Source organism: Vigna radiata, chromosome 3 (genome assembly GCF_000741045.1).
Source record: "Vigna radiata var. radiata cultivar VC1973A chromosome 3, Vradiata_ver6, whole genome shotgun sequence".
NCBI lineage: Eukaryota > Viridiplantae > Streptophyta > Magnoliopsida > Fabales > Fabaceae > Vigna > Vigna radiata.
Window position 1 is genome coordinate 8,556,819 of NC_028353.1, and position 21,028 is coordinate 8,577,846.

At 34.3% G+C, this 21,028-nt stretch overlaps 1 protein-coding gene across 2 annotated transcripts; it reads left to right on the forward strand.

Annotated features, from left to right (window-relative positions):
- Nucleotides 1–2,121: 2,121 nt before the first annotated feature.
- LOC106757597 lies at nt 2,122–21,005 on the forward strand. Of its 2 annotated transcripts, XM_014640294.2 has the most exons (21): nt 2,122–2,721; nt 2,815–2,899; nt 3,522–3,561; nt 3,652–3,894; nt 4,758–4,857; nt 4,942–5,016; nt 7,409–7,507; nt 7,894–8,010; nt 8,107–8,222; nt 8,336–8,435; nt 8,778–9,136; nt 9,486–9,810; nt 10,543–10,757; nt 12,788–13,006; nt 15,956–16,142; nt 16,769–17,013; nt 17,912–18,004; nt 18,099–18,200; nt 18,319–18,703; nt 19,755–19,892; nt 19,961–21,005. In XM_014640294.2, the coding sequence occupies exons 1-21, from the start codon at nt 2,590–2,592 to the stop codon at nt 20,630–20,632; spliced, it is 4,047 nt and encodes a 1,348-aa protein (XP_014495780.1). In that variant the 5' UTR covers nt 2,122–2,589; the 3' UTR covers nt 20,633–21,005. The 2 variants fall into 2 exon arrangements, with proteins under 2 accessions (XP_014495780.1, XP_014495783.1); XM_014640297.2 differs by lacking the exons at nt 2,122–2,721; nt 2,815–2,899; nt 3,522–3,561; nt 3,652–3,894 and adding an exon at nt 4,417–4,449 and having other exon boundaries at nt 4,705–4,857.
- Nucleotides 21,006–21,028: the final 23 nt, after the last annotated feature.

Consider the following 21,028-nt stretch of genomic DNA (forward strand, 5'->3'; position numbering starts at 1 on the left):
TTTAAAATAATTTTAAATAAAATTCAATGTAAAAAATATATAAATAAACTTAATTTTATTAAAAATATTTCATATAAATATCAATTTAATAAAAATATTTGTTTAATTTTTGTATAAATGAAATTTTATTTTAATTTAAAGAGATGAAATTGTATCATTGTATCAAAATTTTTAAAATAAAAATCAAATTAAGACGGAAAAAAAAGGATTCGAGAAAATTGGGATGAAGAGCATTATTTAACCTAAATATAAAGAGAACCTAAGGTTAGAATCAGAATAATAAAAATATCGGTTAAATATGTTTTTCGTCTCCCAACTATTAGCCGTTTTTGTGTTTAGTCCTTTTTCAAACTATAGTACAATTTAGTCCTTTAACTTTAGAAAACTCTGGTTTTAGTCCTTTTCATCAATTTTTTTTAACTTTATTTGCTGTTTCAAACGTGTTTCTCAGTTAACATTGAAGCAAAAATGTGTCAAACAGTGTAAACAATCCAAATGCTATAATGTAACATGCTTGAAACAGTAAATAAAGTTTAAAAAATTTGGTAAAAAATATTAAAACCATAATTTTCTAAAGTTGAAGGACTAAATTGTATAGTTTAAAAGAGGGACTAAACACAAAAACGATCAATAATTGGGGGACGGAAAACATATTTAACCCTAAAAATATTAAGCAAGAAATGACGAATTTATTTAAGTAAAAGAAAGTACCGAGAGAAAGCCATGTCTAGAAATATATATATATATATATATATATATATATATATATATATATATATATATATATATATATATATAATCACACACAAGAATATGAATCATTAATAAAATAAAGTAGAAATTGTAAAAATTAAAAAAATAGAAATATTAAGAAAAAAATAAAACAAATTATAAAATAATAATAATAAATTAAGATTTAAGAACTAATCATAAATAAAAACTATATAATATTATAAGTAATAATAACAGTATAATTTAATATTTAATAAAAATTATTTTATATCAACAAATTTAGTTAATTTATTAAACACATTATGTTATATTTCTTTTATTTTATTATATTAATCAAATTAATCTTGAACTTTCACAATTTTTTTCTTTACTAACTTTCTCTTTCGTTTTCTTCTTTCTTCACTACTTAATAATGAAACTAGGTTATAAGTTTAAAAAACAAAAAGTTAAAAATAAAAAAAATGTACTTCATTTATTTATTCAAGATAAAACCAGTTTAAGATATTTTAAAAAAACAAATGTAATAGTCCAACAAGATGACCTTCCTCGTAGACTTAAAAGTCACGAGTTAAAACATGAATTTCATTTTTAACTAAATTAGAATCACTTTAAATTAAGCAACAGAGAAAAGTCTTGATTGAAATCACCACCTTTGAAGAAAGAAATTAATAAAATTGTGCTTAATAACATCACTTTAAAAAACATAGCAACAAAACAACCACCCCTGCTTATTTATTGATGGAATCGTCTGTTCAAACTCAAGCATCATTCTTCTGAATAAATCACATTGGATCGAAATCGGAAAACATGATTTTATTTTTCTCGGAGATTTAGGAGGATTTGAAACAAAATTGAATAACGTCCTTTAAAAATTGTATGAGTCTATTGTAAATGTTTCTTTTTAACTTCATCAAATTGTTGACTGTTTAAGAGTATGTTTAATTGAAGTGATTGGGAGAGAGTGATGGAGTGGATTTGAAGGTAATTTTTGTTGATGTTTATTTGAGTGAATTTGAAGATAAACGAGAGTGAATTTTGAAACAAAATTTGTGAGAATTGGTGTAGGATTTAGTTTATATGAAAAATTAAAAAAATTTACTTCAAAATTCACTCTCGTTTACCTCCAAATTTACTCAAATAAACAACAAAAAATATTATCTTCAAATTCACTCAATCACTGTTCCTCAATCACCTCCCATCACCCCGAGTTAACATCCTAAATCACCGTAAATGACAAAAAGATGCCAAAGAAGTAATATATATGACGGAAATGACCATAATACCTGGAAAAAGAGAGTATAAAACATGAATTTAAAGTGTATTTCAGAACAAAAAGAAAGAAAGAAGAACAACGCACTCAGTGAAGGAGTGAAAACTAAATGAAAGATAAAATAAAAAATGAGAAAGACTCAAAATATTTATTTAAAAAAATAAAAGACAAGGAAAAATTTGAAGGCTTAGACATTACAGAGCAACGAACAAGCACCGGAGCCGAGATCTTCGTCTTTCTTCTTTGTACAATCGCAATTTTCTCGAAGACAATTCATTGAATCCAACTTCGCGCTTCGGAGCTAATCAACCACTGAAAATTTCACTTCATAGGTTTGCTCTTCCACGTGCGGCCACTCGGAAAATAAGAGTGGAAAGGGGCATGGTTGTTGACCACCGAGGAATTCTCTAACTCCTTTCTATTAACGGGTGCTCAGTGAACGCACATTTTCGAAATTTAATCGGAGTTTAAATTCTGGACAGATTTGAACTAATCCGATAGGCGAATCCGGTTTCGGCGAGAGGCATTTTCTCTCCGACATCGCTGATTTTTCTTTTTACTACATTTAGCTTTCGAATCAGGAGAAGATGCTGCGTCTGAAAGCGTTTCGGCCTACGAGCGACAAAATCGTTAAGATCCAATTGCATCCGACGCATCCATGGATGGTTACGGCCGATGATTCAGATCGAGTTTCGGTTTGGAACTGGGAGCACCGCCAGGTACAGAAGCCTTGTTCTATTCACCGTGTATCGTTTTGGTTCGTTGTTTATGCTTTATGTTGTTTGCTGTGTTTTAATGGAAACCTCATTCAGGTGGTGTATGAGTTGAAAGCTGGTGGAGTGGACGAGCGGCGTTTGGTCGGCGCCAAGTTGGAGAAGCTGGCCGAGGGAGAAATAGGTTCAATTCTCTTTAATATTTTATCAATGAATGAGCTGTTAAGTTGTTCTATTACATAGACCTGCTGCATTTGCTTCTGTTGGAGGTTTTGGATGTAAGTCTCGTGATCCGTAAATGGTACTGTGTTATACTGGTCTTCAGTGACGATTGACGACATGAATTTGTTGATTTTTGGCCTTGATATCGTACTTGTCATTTCTTTTTTAAGGAATTAACTAAGTATTCATTGTTGCTAAATTGTTACGTTCACAGTAGTGAAAACCTTCAATTAGGTAAATTTTCTTTGGGTCTGATTGCTATGATGCTTATAGTATCCAGCCATGATACTGTTCTTGGTTAGTTTCTCCGTAGTTTCCTTTTCTCTCAGTGAGAATTGCTTAAATTTCTGCTTATGTTAGCACTTAGCATTTGGTTAGTTTTGGAGATGTAAACGTGTGGTTCAATTTGTAGCTTGGCTAATTAACATTATTAGACTCCAGGAAATTTTAACAACTAACCATCAATTTCATTTTATACAAAATGAAAAAGAGCATGATAAACTGTTTGTGAATCATTATTAGCAGTCCACATTTCTATGAAGATCCAGTAACAGAACTTTAATGATGTGTTTTTTGTTTGATAGAGTCTAAAGGGAAGCCTACCGAAGCCATTCGGGGAGGAAGGTACCATGCGTTTGCTTTGTGTTTTCATTTCTTTTTCTAGCTTTTATTTTGTGGATCATTTACTTACCATGATCCTTTACCGCTTCAAAGTGTTAAGCAGGTGAATTTTTATGATGATGATGTACGCTTTTGGCAACTTTGGCATAATCGTTCTGCAGCTGCTGAGGCTCCAACAGCTGTCCACACTTCAGCTTTTAGCTCTCCTGCCCCATCAACAAGAGGGAGACATTTTCTTGTCATATGTTGTTTAAACAAAGCTATATTTTTGGACTTGGTGACCATGCGTAGCCGTGATGTACCAAAGCAAGAGCTTGATAACAAGTCCCTTCTTTGGTAAAATTTTATTACATTATTCAATATTCTTCAGATTGCACTGTCATTGATACTAAAATTGCCAACACTATCTCTTAAGGCAATATTTTGAGCTTCCTGCCCTATAGATGGTGCTAGATTGTGTTATGCATATCTGGGTCATTATTTTTCTAGTTCCTTCTATCATTGTGAAGTTGTCATTGATATAGTTTGATGCTCTTCAACTTCTGCAACAATTTCATGTTGTATCAAACTTTGCAAGTACTTATTTCTTAGCTGCATTCTTTCCTGGCTCATGCCGCAACCTTATACAGCACTCAATCAAGGAAGGAAAATAGTTGCATTCTGTTGGGTTCCTTAATTTAATCATTTATAAAGATATGGTAATTTATTTTTGGGTAAAAATATTTTACTTTAGATTAAAATTTATTGCTCCTTAATTGGTCTCTACTGTGAGATTGTTGCCTTACCCACTACCAATTATATTCATTTCACCAAAACAATCATTAAGACATGCATATAAGTATAGGGATGCCTTGTGGGCATATGCATGGATAAATGGCCAGATTCCAAAAGGTGATTTCTCTTCCTAGACAATAATTTTTCGCCATCTTTTCTTTTGGTATTCTAATTCTATTTTGCACAAATTAAAGTCCTTAGTATGAAAGATCTTCTCCTTTTCATCTAAATGTATCAAACAACCGCATTACCTATTTTCTCAATCCTCGATGGGAATTTGTCACCACATGTTGTGTGACATAATTCTGCATCTTGACATAAATTAATTAATTGTGATGAATACATATCTTGTTTGCATATTATACTTTGCAGTACTTGTGCACACTGTATGAGTTCCAATTTTGCAATTTCACATGCTGTTGCAGCATGGAGTTCCTTTATAGAACTGGTGTTGGTGATGGTCCTCTTGTTGCTTTTGGTTCATCGGATGGTGTCATTAGAGTTCTCTCAATGATGACATGGAAGGTGGGCATATGAAATAATATTAATCTATACGAGTCTTCTCAATATTAATATTACCATATTATGTGATATGTTTGTTCCTTTCAGCTTGTGCGAAGGTACACTGGAGGTCATAAAGGATCGATCTCTTGTTTGATGTCCTTCATGGCTGCTTCTGGCGAGGTAAGTCTTGATTCCTTATTGAAGAATAACTTATTCTACTTTGTCGAATTTTACTTGCATTAATATTTGGGAACTTAGGAATCTCTGTCATCCCTCACATATGTTCTAACAGATTATTGTTTCTCTAACATCCTTATCCTTTTCCTATATCCTGCGTTAGTAGCCATTGGATCAGACTTGTGTTAATAACATTTCTAATGGCTACCTTACCAAGCATGGTTATAAAGATTTCAGAAAAATCAGAGATTTGGATGGACTTATTATTGTTATTTTGTCAAAAATTTCAAACTTAGTAATTTTAGGCTGTCTTGAGTACTACTTCAAAAGAGATTATCTCATTTGAAGGGAACATTTATGAATTCGTTCTTTTGTTTTATTTAATTTCTGATAGAAGGACACTTCATTGGGATACGTAGACAGAGCCATAGATGAGGATTAGGGTACCTCCTAAAACAGGGAAGGCCTTGACAAAGAAATGAAAACAAAGAAAAGTTCCCACGGAAAGGAGTTATTCAGTCAGTGTATAACATCTGACAGAAAACTCCCTTAAAAATTAAAAGAAAAGGACAAATGCTAGAAAAAAGCTGTTTTGGTTGAAGATAAGGAATAAGAGACCTCTGGCTCAAGATTCTTTCATTAGCTTAACCAAGTACTACACACTTTGTTGGAGATCCCATTATTGATGACATGATAGATTTCTTTGGTAAAGAAATCAATTTTCACTCCAGCAGCACACACACACAGAATACTGGAAAAAAGTCTGTCTATTATTTTGATGAACAAGAATACAAATGTACAGCATCCAACTCTCAAGGGAGCACTCTCTCCCCACAGGAACAACTTCCTGTCTATACAACTAATATAAAAAAACTCCCCCTGACACAAGATCTCCCTGCCTTCTTATAAAAGTCCCCCAACCAACTAACAACTCATTCCTAATATGTTTCCTTCTATCCTGCACACGTTATATCCCATCAACTTATATCCTATCACGACATATATGATCAAATTATAATATACGAATGGATGAAAATCTCATCTCACAAACTAGTTTTTTTAAAGTTGATTTAGGTCTAAAACTTGATTTTTAAGATGATATTAGAGTATATCCTAACAATGTTTGTTGGGCTCATTATGTCACTCACTATTTGACCTCTATTAGATCACCTACAAATATTTAGTCACATTTAAAATGTCCTGTCCTTGCCGGAGGTGTGTTAAAGATTCACATCGACTTGGAATATGACCAAATTATATTATACAAGTGGGTGCAAACCTCATCTTAAAAATTGATTTTGTAAGATTGAGTTGGATGTAAATCCACTTTTTAAGTCACCCTTACCAAAGAAAGGAAATGTCGAAATACATTCTCTATTTTACCTCTTAAATTTCTAAAATTGATTGAGAAAAGCCTTCAGTTCAGGCACAAATATATCCACTCTTCCTAGACAACCCAAACAATTTCACAACTCTAAAGCCATCTCATTGGTCAAGTGGAGTTGGCTTTTAGTTTCTAAGCTGTTATAGCATCATGGTATTTAACATTAATGTCTAGGAAGAGGATGGTGAGGTCTAATACAAGACACCACTGTAATAGAGAGAGCATTATAGAGCATCTACAGGAAAGAGCTAAGTTTAGAGTTCAAGTTACTTATAGTCTTTACGATGCCATAGAAGATTTAAGATCTCTAACAAAATAATGCAACACTGAAGAACTTAGAATAGGTTCCACATTGACCCGTCTTTATATTTCTTATTTACATTTATCTTAATTTAAAATATTAACTTATTTGTATTTTCTTAACCTCTAAAAACAAATCTTCTCATCCACTTATCTCACTTCTCCCACCACTTCCTTCCTCTAGCTGCACCACCCTCCTCCTCCTTCTTCCACCTCTCATCTACTTTACCCACGAACCCAATCAGCATCCACCCTTCTTGTTTCATTCCTATTGGTTTCCAATAAGAGATTTCTGGCTCAAGATTCTCCTATTAGTTTATTTGTACATATTTCTATTTGATTGCACACTCAAGGATTTGAGGTGGGTGTTTCTTAGGAGGGATAGTTCAGGATTATTGGATGCTAATGCTGCGTTGCTATGAAGGTCTCTCTTTATCCATTTTAATCTCTTTTGGTTACATTTATATTTATGTTGTGTACGTTTGGACTTGCATTTCTAACACTATTACAGAAGTTGCATTTTGTGGATGCACCATGTCCATTAAGATATTTTATTGGGAAATTACAATTGCTAGTTAAATGTTAAATGCATGTGCAGGTTTTGCATGACTGGTTACCTCTATATATTGTATTTATTATATTGGAAGTTGCTTTTGTATTTTTTATGAGATTTCAATTGGGAGTTGAGGGTGAATGTCTGTTGACTTTCAGGCTCTTTTGGTTTCGGGTGCTAGTGATGGATTGCTCATAATTTGGAGTGCTGACCACGGACAGGATTCACGGGAACTTGTACCCAAGCTGAGTTTAAAAGTACAGTCCTTTTCGTCATTTTAACTCCTGTTTGTCTGTTTAATAATTGGTGAAAAAATAAGTCAGTGTTAGTTGTGGATTAGTTACAGTTACAATTTCCTCTTTGTTGTTAAAGAAATATCATTCCACATTGGAAGGTGAAAATGCAATTTAAATGAAGTATAAGATAAATAAAAAATCATGAAAGAAAGGAACATCTAAAATCTGTGTACTAGGCAAAATGCAAACTTACATTGAGGCAAATAAAATGTTCTTTTTTATCTTCTGAATTTACGTGGAGCTTTTTTCCCCTCTCTTTTTCTACCTTATTATTCTTTTCTGCATGATCCATGCTAATTCTGTACATGTAGATTTCATTGGTTAATGAAACCTCTTAATGCATCTAGGCACATGATGGCGGGGTTGTGGCAGTTGAGTTGTCTAGGGTAATGGGAGGTGCTCCTCAGCTAATCACAATTGGTGCAGATAAGACATTAGCCATATGGGACACTGTGTCCTTTAAGGTGTGGTAATGTTGCTAATACCTGGATATTTTAAATTTTGTGAAAACTCTCCTGGTAACTAGAAAGACTTAGCATAAGAATGTCTTTGACCCTCAGGAGCTGCGGCGGATAAAGCCAGTTCCCAAATTGGCTTGCCATAGTGTGGCTTCTTGGTGCCATCCTCGAGCTCCAAACCTTGATATTCTAACCTGCGTCAAAGATTCTCACATATGGTATGTAGTTTTCTTTCTTCTTTGGTGTTTTTAAGTTTCTTTATTATTTTTATTTGATAATGTGATAATACACTATATTCATTATACATATTAAGAATTTAAACTTTTGTTAGGGCAATCGAACATCCCACTTATTCTGCTCTCACGAGGCCATTGTGTGAATTGACCACAGTTATTCCTCCACAAGCCCTTTCTCCTAATAAGAAATTGAGGGTATGTTGTTTGATTAGTTGGTTACTATTCATCACCTCTTTTTATTCTGGTTTCTGAATTGACATGGTATTTTTTGTTAAGCATTAAAAGATTTTGAGAACAACAATTTTGAGTGGTGGCAAGGACAGATAAAAATCAAGTGTAACAAAATCTGTGGAAAGCTTTACTTCATCCTGTCATCAGTTCTGTATGTTGTAGAATATGCGTATCATACCCCTGGGCAAAAAATCCTCTTTAACCAAGAGGAAACCGAATTTCAAACCCTCATTACTCTCTCCCGAATTTCCCATTCTTTGTGTTTAGTCTAGTCAAACTCAATCTTTCCTCTGATTTTTGTGGCAGGTGTATTGTATGGTTACACATAATTTGCAGCCACATCTAGTTGCTACAGGAACCAACATTGGTGTTATCATCTGTGAGTTTGATGCTAGATCTCTTCCACCTGTTGCTCCTCTACCAACACCAGCAGACAGTAGAGAGCATTCTGCCGTATTTGTAATTGAAAGAGAATTGAAGCTATTAAATTTTCAGTTAAACAACTCTGCAAATCCATCTCTTGGAAATAACAGCTCCTTGTCAGAAACAGGAAGACCCAAGGGAGACTTTTTTGAACCATTATCTGTCAAGCAGGGGAAAAAACACATTAGTACTCCTGTTCCACATGATTCGTACTCAGTTCTTTCTGTCAGCAGTTCAGGAAAGTAAGTTGCCTCTGACAGACTTTTGGCACTGCTCCATTTTTTTGTTTTTCTAAATTTTTGTAATTAAAAATTAATTAGTATTTTGTTCTGCAATATAATTCAGTGGCTTTGATTTTTTCTATAGAATATAGGATTGATAAAATTCTCACTTTGGTATTCCACACACACACACACACACACACATATATATATATATATATATATATATATATATATAAATGAGTGATAACTCAATAAATGCTGTCTTTACTCTGTAGTTGTTTGCCTGGGTTTTTCTATGACTATGTTTCCTAATTTTATAATTTATTTTGTGAAATCGGAGTGTGCTTACCACCTCATATGTTTACAGGTATCTAGCAATTGTTTGGCCAGATATTCCTTATTTCTCTGTCTACAAGGTTAGTGATTGGTCAATTGTTGACTCTGGAAGTGCAAGGCTTCTGGCATGGGATACTTGTCGTGACAGATTTGCTATATTGGAATCAGCATTACCTCCTAGAATTCCTATAATGCCCAAGGGTAGTTCATCAAAAAGAGCCAAAGAAGCTGCTGCGGCACAAGCAGCAGCAGCAGCAGCAGCTGCTGCTTCCACAGCTTCTGTTCAAGTCCGCATCTTGTTAGATGATGGTACATCAAATATACTAATGAGGTCTGTTGGTGCACGCAATGAACCAGTAAGATTCTTTCTCAGTCTTAAATTTTCCTTTTAAAAACCTAAAGGTTGTCACAATAACCTACTATTGAATAATTTCTGTTCATATGAATAAAAGTTCTGCAAATTTTTATAGTAAATGAATGACAATAATTGAAACATTATTTATCTCAGGTTACGTTTATTTTAATTGATGGCCACTACAGATAACCTTCTATTGTTTTTTCAAATGTGTATGTGAAAAAGGGGAAGGGGGTTGTGCACTTTTAGATTAATGTTCACTGATAAATTATGTAAAGAAACTTATAAAATGATTCTCCGGTAAAATTTTGTGTTTACACCTTTCATGTAAAAATGTTGTGTTGAAGGTTCACCTACTTTGTGAAATTGGCTGCGGTATGTAAGTGAATAAAGTTTTGAGTTTTTTAAGTCTTCTAGAAAAATCCCTTTCTCTTCTGTCAATGATGAGAAGTTTGCTTGATTTTCCTTGTGAAGATATTATGACCTTCTTTGTACTTTATTCTTCATAGAAAGTGTCAGTGGAAGCAGTATGTAAATGAATAAAGTCTTAAGTTTTTTTATTTTTCTAGATAAATCCTTTTCTCTTCTGTCAATGATGAGAAGTTTGCTTGATTTTCCCTGTGAAGATATTATGACCTTTTATGCACTTTATTCTTCATAGAAAGTGTCAATGGAAACAGGAACCATAATTTGAATGTTATGGTGCATTTTTTTAACTCACGTATCCCTTTAGGTCATTGGTTTGCGTGGAGGAGCACTGCTTGGTGTTGCCTATCGAACATCTAGGAGAGTCAGTCCTATTGCTGCCACCGCTATTTCAACAATCCAGTCTATGCCCTTATCAGGCTATGGAAGCAGTGGTCTTTCTTCTTTTACTACTTATGATGATGGATTTTCTTCAAATAGACCTCCAACCGCAGCAGCACCTCAAAACTTCCAGCTATACAGGTGAAACTTATAAATGTGGTAAAGTAAAGAAATATTTTTTATTTAAAATAATATATTGTAGTGAATGTTGGACTCTGAAGGGCAACAAGAGAAAAAGGTGATAGTAGAAATGATGAAAATGCTAAGAACCTATTGAGGAAAACATGACAGAAATTTGGTTATAGTGATTAGGACACATTAAGAGCCACTGGAAGAGTAGATTGTATGGTTTTAATTCTGTGAAAAAGGGAGGGAAACCTAGAAGAACATTGGATAAAGTTTTTAAGTGGAATTTCAGGGTGGTAGGGACTAAGGTATTATGGGGTGCCCAAGTCCCACATCATGTATTATGGGATGCTTGGTGGAGTATTTAAGTGTTTGGTTTACCCCCCTTAATTATCTAGTCTTTTAGGGTGGTTTCCTAGGGCTTTACCGAGGATTTTGATCAATGAGGGAGTTGAGTGAAGTATCGAGTGAAATGTTGTAGAGTGAAATTTTGATGTCTCTTAGGGATGGTACTATGATAGAGACTGATATTCTGTGCCTGTCACACGGTAAATAGTATCTTTGAAGATTTGGTCTTTAACTAAGTCAAATGGTGTTGTATGATCCATGTAACCGACCTCATCTAATGGAATAAAACTTTTGTCGTTATTATAAAGGAATTTAAAAAGGTGTTACTACTTCCAATGACATTTTTCACAGCCGTGTAAAGATGGATGCTCAAATCAACAAATTAATGTTAGGTTCTAAGAGTCCAATTCATCAACTTTTACCCCTTTAAAATTAAATCAGCTTAAAATATGTATCATCTCTCAGTTTTTCAGCAATCTTCCTCTTCTCCAGCTCACTGGAATGTATTGAGAATAGTTGCTAAAGTCTATAATTATTCATTTTATAAATGATATTTTTTTCTTTTCCAAAATCGTTGTTTGAGGCAGAATTGTGACCATCTGAACTAACAAAGTCCCTTCAATAATGTTTTTTTTTTTAGACAATATTTAAACTATCACTTGCTGTTGCCAGCTCTCTCACAGTTTTGCACTAACCCCTATGTCTTATTTTTTAACACTTTATAAAATATCTACACTATAAATGGTACTTTTTGAGAGAGGCAGATGACCTTTTTGTTATTTATCGGTTAATTAAACTTGAAGGTTTTTGTGTTTGTATTTTGTTTGATAGAGAAACATAGACAATGCCTCTTTTACTTGAGTTCCTATATCCATACCTCCCTTTTCCAGTTCTTTAGTTGAAACCCAACTCTTAAAAGAAGTTCTCTTCATGAAAGTCTCTCTTTAGAAGGTTAAGGCTAAGCTCCCTCTAAGATGGAGACTTGTTGCTGTACAATGGCACAATGGTAATATGTGGAATTTGTAAGATGCATATTTTATGAACTGATATTGTTACATGTTATTGGAATTAAGAGACTGCACTCTTCTGCTTTTGCACTCAGGTTGCTTGCCAATAAGGTTAAAACAATTCAGATTTTTGGCGGGTCTGTATCACTATTATGAAGCCCAAACCTAGCCTATTTATTTCTTACAAGTCTTTTTTAAGTCTTAGCCTGACCTGTTTAAAAGTCTTACTTGACCTGAAAGTGTAGCTATGTAACAAGTTTTGTAGAAAAACCTATAAACAAACAAATGTGCTTTATCTGGACCACCAAGCCTAAAAAGACCACAGAACCTTGTTCATTACATCAATTATTCTTTATTTTCTAAAGACTGTATGAAAGGAAATAAAACAATTTTAGCAAGCATAAAGCCATTATGCTAAAATTGGATAGATACACAACATACATAGGTCCTTGAGACACCTTGTTTGACATTCTACGATGCTTCATTCTTGTACCAATTGAAGATTTTTCTTAAATTACATTTCTGAAGCTGAAAATTATGTTTATTTGTTAAACTTGTGATTGCATTTATTCCTACAAAGTTGAATGCTAGCATTACTTTAAGTTCTATTTGTTTTTGTGAGGTTACAACTACAAGTGCACAAGTTTTATTGACATTGACATTGCTATCATAATTTTGTTTGTGATTCAGTTGGGAGACATTCCAGCCAGTGGGGGACCTTCTTCCTCAGCCAGAATGGACTGCTTGGGACCAAACCGTTGAGTACTGTGCATTTGGATACCAGCAATACATAGTCATATCTTCTTTGCGCCCTCAATATAGATATTTGGGAGATGTTGCAATCCCATATGCTACTAGTGCTGTTTGGCACAGGAGGCAGCTGTTTGTGGCTACCCCAACTACTATTGAGTAAGTCTTTATATTTTGGTCCTTTTTATAATTTCTTTGTTTACTGTTTCATTATTTTTTGTAGGTTTACATTAGTTGTTTAGAAAGTGGAAATGACAGAATGTGTTTTACATGGTCAATTTGTCTATCTCCCAGTTGGCCTAAGTATCTCTACTCATCATAACCAAAGACAGAAAAGGGAGAATCACGATTTAGGAAATGTTCATGAATATGTATACTGTTTTGGAAAATGCCTTAGAGTGTGTTTGCTTTTCCAATTCCCACTTTCCCATGCACCTTCAATGACTCCTTCTACAGTGATTTGGCTTTGAATCTGACCCAACGGAGTTTCAAACGCACCCTTAATGATTAACAGAATATAACTAGACTAGTCTAAACATCAACACCGGTAAAATTTTCCCTACGTGATTTATTTGTTTAGATTTCCTAAATGGGACTCATTCCAACAAAAACAACATTCTAACCTAATTCCCATTTAGTGGAGTCTAACACAACTGGTTTAGCTGTGCTTTTATAAAAGGTTCCTTTGTTTTATAAGCCCTTATAATCAGAGATACCCTGAGGCACTTCTCAACTTCATCCCTCCTGTTTGGATATTTTATATTGTGTGGTAGTAGTATCAAGCCTTCTGTGCTTTAATAGACACCCTAATCAATGAAGCTCTCAGATTTTGGTACTTCTTTATGGCCAATTCTTTCTGTCTGATTATCATCACTCCTTTGTCGATTGACCATAAATTCCATATATGCTATATTTGTTATAAATATAATCACTCTCTGGTTGTTTAAAGAACTTCACCTTGTTAAATATATTAGATTATTAGATATCTTATAGATAGAGATTTTATCTTTATATTTTATTTTAGTTACTTTGTTATTATTCTTTATTTATATTTTGGTCTTAGTTCATATTTCCTTTATTATGAATACAGTACCCTATGTGTATTTTCTATCCAAGGGAGATTAATCTCATACATAGTTTTTTTTACTATAATCAATATGGTATTATAGTCATTGTTAAAGTCTATCCTAGTGAGATTTATTATTTGTTAGGTATATTGTTTCACCTAGTATATAAGTGGGTGCAAACCTAACCTTACAAGCTAGTTTTAAGTGAATTTTAAACCTAACTCAATCCTACAAAACCGGCTTGTAAGGTGAGGTTTGTACCCACTTATATTTTATAAATTGTTCTTATCTCTAGTCAATGTTGGACTTCCAACACATCCCCTCATGTCGAGGTATATACATCTCGAGCGTGGGACTAGATATTAGTGGGTGGCCCGATAGCGACTTAATAGCGGCTGGAAAATATGTTTAACAAACAACAAATCTCGTTAGGATAGGTTCTAACCTAAAATACCATGTTAAGAAGTGGACTTTAAGTCTAACTCAACCCTACAAAATTTGCTACCATTTTTAAGCCAAAAATCTTTGCAAACTCAGATATTTCTTGAGTATTGAAGTGGCACAATGTAACGATGGTATTGTTATATCTCAAAGGAAGTATACATTGGATATTTTAGAGGAAACTGGGTTGATGAGTTCAAAATTTGTTCACACACCCATGGATCCTAATACTAAATTTCTACCAAATCATGGGAGCCTATGTCAGATCCTGATTTGCATAGAAGACTAATTGGAAAATTGAATTATCTTACAGTTACTTGTCCTGACATTTCCTTTGTAGTTAGTGTGGTAAGCCAATTTCTTAATTCCCAATATGAAGATCATTGAAATGCAGTCATTTGTATATTAAAGTACATTTAAGGAGCTCTTGGAAAAAGGGTTGTTATATGGTTCCGATAACCATACAAGAGTTGTTTGTTATTCAGATGTTGATTGGGCGGGATCTCCTTCTAATAGAAAGTCTACATCCGAATATTGTATCTCCATTGGTGGTAACTTGACCTCTTGGAAAAGCAGAAACAAAGTATTGTGCCAAGATCTAGTGCAGAAGTAGAATATAGAGCTATATGTGAGCTTGTTTGGCTTAAGCAATTGCTTAGAGAGTTACAATTTGGAAATGACACACTTATATGTGACAATCAGGTTGTTTTTCATATTAGTTTTAATCCCATCTTTCATAAGATGATCAAACACATTGAGATTGATTGTCATTTCATTCGAGAGAAGATTGTATTTGGAGACATCAAGATTGAGTTCATTAACTCAAGTGATCAAATGGCAGATCATTTCACTAAGGTTTTACGAGAACCGATAATTGATTATATTTGTAACAAGCTTAGTATATGCGATTTGCATACACTAACTTGAAGGAGAGTGTTAGATATATTAGATTATTAGATATTTTAGATATCTTATCTTTATCTTTATCTTTAATTAATTTGTTATTATTCTTTATTTTTATTTTGGGCTTAGCTCATATTTTCCTTATTAAATACAATACCTTATGTGTATTTTCTACACAAGAGAAATTAATTCCATACATAATTTTTCACTATATTCATTACACCTCAATTAGCATGTACCAAAACTATATCATCAATGAAAAAGAACATGCATGGATGTTTAACTGTGTTTTCTCTAATCAGTTCTTTATGAATACAAAAAGGTAAAGGCTGACACACTTGATGCCCAAACACTGCTCTTCTTTTCATCCTTATCCTTCACCCCCTTCTCTAAGAAACGATAATAATAGTAATTTGAAGATAAGACTAACCAATTTATTTATTTGTTTTCCTGACAATGTTTTGTGTTTTTTTTGCAATGTGGTATGGGTTGTATTCATTTGCAAATCTTTCTAATGATATTTAAAGTTTAAGCAATGATGAATGTCGTAAACATGTTAAAGAAACTAATGTCGATGTACAACTATCCATGGCTAATAAATTATTTATGCGAAGATTTTAAATTGGTTTTTGATTAATATCTGCAATGGCCATAATTCATATTCATTTTACCTTTACTAATACGTTTTGGTTTTCAGAATCGTTTTTGTGGATGCTGGGGTTGCTCAAATTGACATTGAAACTAAGAAGATGAAAGAAGAGCAGAAAATGAAAGAAGCACAGGCAAAAGCTGTTGCTGAGCACGGAGAGTTAGCTCTAATTACTGTAGAAGGTCCTCAGTCTGCTAAGGAAGAAAGAATAGCATTAAGGCCGCCAATGTTGCAGGTTACAAAAGCTTCAACTTTTTATCATCTCTGAAAATGATTGCAAACTTCAGGGCCCTCTTTGTCTTTCCTCTGATTTAATATTTTGTTTCTGGATATGATTGATATGGATTGCCGGAAGAAACTGACATGAATATTTTAGATGGGAATGTGTGATGAGAATGTCTGCTAATCCTTTAAACCTTCTTCTGTTAGCATTTTGGTGTGATGTAAATCTTGGATTAGCTATTAGTTATCTTCTGTTTTGAAGTGTGTAATGAATATGTCTTTTTTTCTTAATTCAATAGAATGATCGTGGTTTTATGCTGAACTTTGCTCCAAACTATTCAAAATTATGTCTCATGTGAAATTTGAAAGCAGAGGCAAATTGTTTTTGGTTCCTTGTTGGTTATATATGTCCTGGTTAGAGATCCCTGGTGTCTAGAAGTCAATGCAAGGATACAATATTCAAGTTTTGCCCCATAAAAAATTATGTTTTTTTGTCCTCTGTACATGCTGCACTTTTTACTTTTTAATGTATACTGCTTACCATCTCATATTTTAAAAGTCACAATATCTCTAGTTTTTCTTTGTAATTATTTGTTTTCTCTCACAAAAACGTAAAGGCATTTGTTGTTCCGGCTGTAGGTGGTTCGGTTGGCTTCATTTCAGCATGCTCCTTCAGTGCCACCTTTCTTATCATTACCAAAACAATCTAGAGTTGATGGTGATGACTCTTGGTCGGCAACAGAAGAGAGAAAGACAGGTGAGGTGGCAGTTGGTGGTGGGGGTGTGGCTGTGGCAGTTACCCGTTTTCCAATGGAGCAGAAACGTCCAGTTGGGCCTCTTGTAGTTGTAGGTGTCAGGGATGGAGTTCTTTGGCTAATTGACAGGTAGTTAGGACTTTGCAGTTACCCATGTATGTTTAAAATTGGAAATGGGCTAGGGAAATAATGAATTGATTAAGTGATTTGCACTCAACGGGCTGTATTTATATGCATAAAAAAATAAAACAAGTTCACTCATAGAAATTAAACTATTTTCTTTGATCCTAAATTTCTAATCTTTCATTAGCTCTGCAGTTTATTTTGTCCACTAGTTGCTATAATAACTATAGAAATAAAAAGCAGACCCCCATGTAATTAAGATTATCTAGATTATATATGTATAATTAGGAACATTTCTATTTATTCTGGCATCATATCTTTATTATTAGAGAATATCGAACACCCTCTATTGTATTGTTTATATTTTCTCAATATAAGTGAAAGCATTTGAATTTCTTAAAAACACACGATTTTAGCTCAATGTCTCTCTCTTTCTTATAGTTTAGTAGTTACTATTTAATGATTTCAATGCTTTTAATACAACCCTGAATGTTATAACTGCTTACTTCCAATCAGCACCAAAACCTCTGCCCCTCCATAATCTACGTGAGACCTTTGTAACATTTAATTTGTGCAAACGTGTTGTACATATGTGCCATGGTGAATGAGAAGCCACACAAGAAATGATGTGATCAAGAATAAAATGTATTAAGGAGAGAGTTGGAGTTGCATTGTTAAGGACCTGTATTTATGCACTGATTAAATGTGTTTAGTGGAATACTATGCCTTTCTATTTAGAGCAGCCAACCGATTCCAATAAAGTTGACTTTTTTTTTGTCTTGGCTCTGGCCTCTGGTTAGCTTTTAAGTGACATAGTTAACACGTGCATGTCTAATTTAAGATTATTCCTTTGTATCGGATACTGGTTTCAAGAAGGATGTTATTGATTTCTGGGTTGTGCTAGGTACATGTGTGCTCATGCCTTATCCTTGAGTCATCCTGGAATTCGCTGCCGATGCCTTGCAGCTTATGGAGACGCTGTTAGTGCAGTAAAATGGTATTTTGATTTATTTAAGTCCCTCTTTCTCCATTATCATTGCTTATTAATAATTCAGATATATCTGTATATCTCATTATACTTTTTGAAACAGGGCAAGTAGACTTGGAAGAGAACACCACGATGATTTAGCACAATTTCTGTTAGGAATGGGCTATGCTACTGAAGCACTTCATTTGCCTGGAATATCAAAGAGGTATAGCTATATGCTTAGAGACAAGAGGCTGCAGTTTTAATTTTATTTATGATTTTTGTGTACTCCTTATGGCAAGGTATGGGTCGACCAGAAACATATTGATATTTATGTTCTGCAGGTTGGAGTTTGATTTGGCCATGAAGAGCAATGATTTGAAAAGAGCTCTTCATTGTCTTCTTACCATGAGTAACAGCCGGGATATAGGACAAGATGATACTCCTGGTCTTGGTTTGAATGACATTCTTAATTTATCAGATAAAAAACAAGAGAAAATATCAGATAAAAAAAAAGATATGGTTGACGGTGTTCAGGGTATCGTGAAATTTGCAAAAGAGTTCTTGGATCTTATTGATGCCGCAGATGCTACTGCACAGAGTGATATTGCGCGTGAGGCTCTGAAGAGGTTAGCTGCAGCAGGTTCAGTGAAAGGTGCTTTAGAAGGTCATGAATTGAGAGGGTTAGCATTACGTCTTGCAAATCATGGAGAGTTGACACGTCTAAGTGTAGGCAGTCTTTCTTAATAATACACTCTCTTTCTGGAAGTAAATTGCCTTACATTGATTGGGTGCTTGCTTTTATAATTAAATGTGGCTGGACTAATTGTGTTTGTGCCTAGCAGTGTTCCTCAATGATCTTTTAAGATAACTATTAGATGTTGTAGTGATAATGTGTATGCCTGTTCTTCTGCATACATACTACTGATGGTTAGAAGTGATTTGACTATGACAAGGCATTCGTAGCACGGTCTTGTATTCTTTTGTGCCAAATATGGTCAAGTCAGTTAATTATTTATTCTTATAGAAGTGTGTGCATGTTAACATGTGTTTGTGCAAGAGATATAGAGAAGTTTATGATTACTAAAAGAAATTGAATGAGAACTGGATTTTATAGAAAAAAACAAACAATGATGGAATAAATCATGAAATCAGTGAATGGGGGGTGGGGGTTAGGATGTAAAAAATATATGTGGAAGGAAAAGTGATTTTTTACATATTGTTTTGGCTATCTGATTGTCTGCCCCTCAAAATACATATAGTTCACTACCCATTTTCACCACCAATTCGGGTATATTTAGTGTTCAAATACATTAAAGTTTGACTGCGATTATTTTTTGTACAGGTTAGACATTGAAATACTTATATTGGTTCTTCCCAAAAAGATTATTTTTGCTGTGTTTGTTTATTGTAGAGAATAGATAATAAGATCCGTGATTCACCAAAAACAAAATATGATTTATGCACAAAAAGGAATTTGTTAGGAGTGCATGTCAATTTAGCTACTACACATTGTTCTCTACTTTCTGGCCATGACCATCTCTACTACTTTTGGTTTCTAGTCAGCTCATTGTTTGATGAAAAACAAAGGACTAGCATTTGTTCCATTGGTGTTCAAAATTTCCCTTTCTCTTTTTGAACTTCACATCTTCTATCTATGCTAAAATGACTATTTGAGATGGCATACATTCCTCTTTCTTTGGAATAACTTGTCTGCTTCGGTTTTTTAGTCTTAATGTTGTTTTAATCATAAACTTAGGAATATGTTCTTGCACTGCAGGGTTTGGTTAACAATTTAGTCACGCTTGGCTTGGGAAGGGAAGCAGCATTTGCTGCTGCTGTTTTGGGTGACAATGCTCTGATGGAGAAAGCATGGCAGGATACAGGAATGCTGGCAGAGGCTGTGCTTCATGCTCATGTATGATTTGTTACTTACATCACCTGATCCCTCAATTTAGTACCATAGTCTGACCTTGGTATTTCCAGGCACATGGACGGCCAACTTTGAAGAACTTAGTGCAGGCTTGGAACCAAGCATTACAGAGAGAGATTGAACCTACCCCATCTCAGAAGACAGATGCTGCAGCTGCGTTTTTAGCTTCTCTTGAGGAGCCTAAGCTCACAAGTTTGGCAGATGCTGGGAAGAAAGCACTTATTGAAATCCTGCCTCCGGGGATGATGTCTCTTAATGCTCCTATTTCCATCCAGAAAAAACCAGCTTCTTCTGCACAGAACTCCCAACAACCCCCAGACAAGCTATTGGCACTGGAAGCACCTCCTACAACCACAGCTGCACCAGAGAGTGCTACTCAGCAGCCTGAATCCACACCGGCGTCAGTTAGTGAGCCACCTCCATTAGAGTCTACCTCAGAGTCCACGCCAGCTCATGTAGCTGCTCCACCTCAACCAGAATCAGGTGAAACGACCGTAGCTGATGGGGTTCCTTCCACTGGACCAGCTAGTGACGAAGGTCCAAATGTTAATGGTGAAACTGGTCAAGCAGAAACGTCTACAGGCAATCCAGCACTCCCAGAGGTTCTCCCACCTACAGTAGCAGCAGAGGTTTCGGAGACTTCTACTCCAAGTATAGCTGCAGTTCCTACAACAACTACAGTTCCTACAACACCTACGGTTCCGGCAAATGATCCCTTTATATGATCGGTATACCACCACTTGGAAAATTCATTTATAATTCATGTTTTGTAAAGAAATCGTTTACAGATGAAGGAAATCTAGTATATTAGTTTGTAACAAGCCTAAACTCCAAAGGTAAATTGTACCGAGCAGCTGCGTTTCCCTTTTACCTCAATTTTTGTAGAAAATGGTAACGAGCTGCAATGTTGTCTCATATTGCTGTGATTGGGACATGTGAGAGTTTTCTTTTCGTTTTTGTTTTGATTTTTTGTTGACTGAATTTTAATTTTGCTGTTTTATAATTTACAAGTTGAATGTTAACCTCTATAGTTCAATGGGTAGTAACAGTTCATAGATTTTATATACAACTGTACCCATCCCCTGCATTCTATATGAATTTATTTATGTTTTTTTACCCAC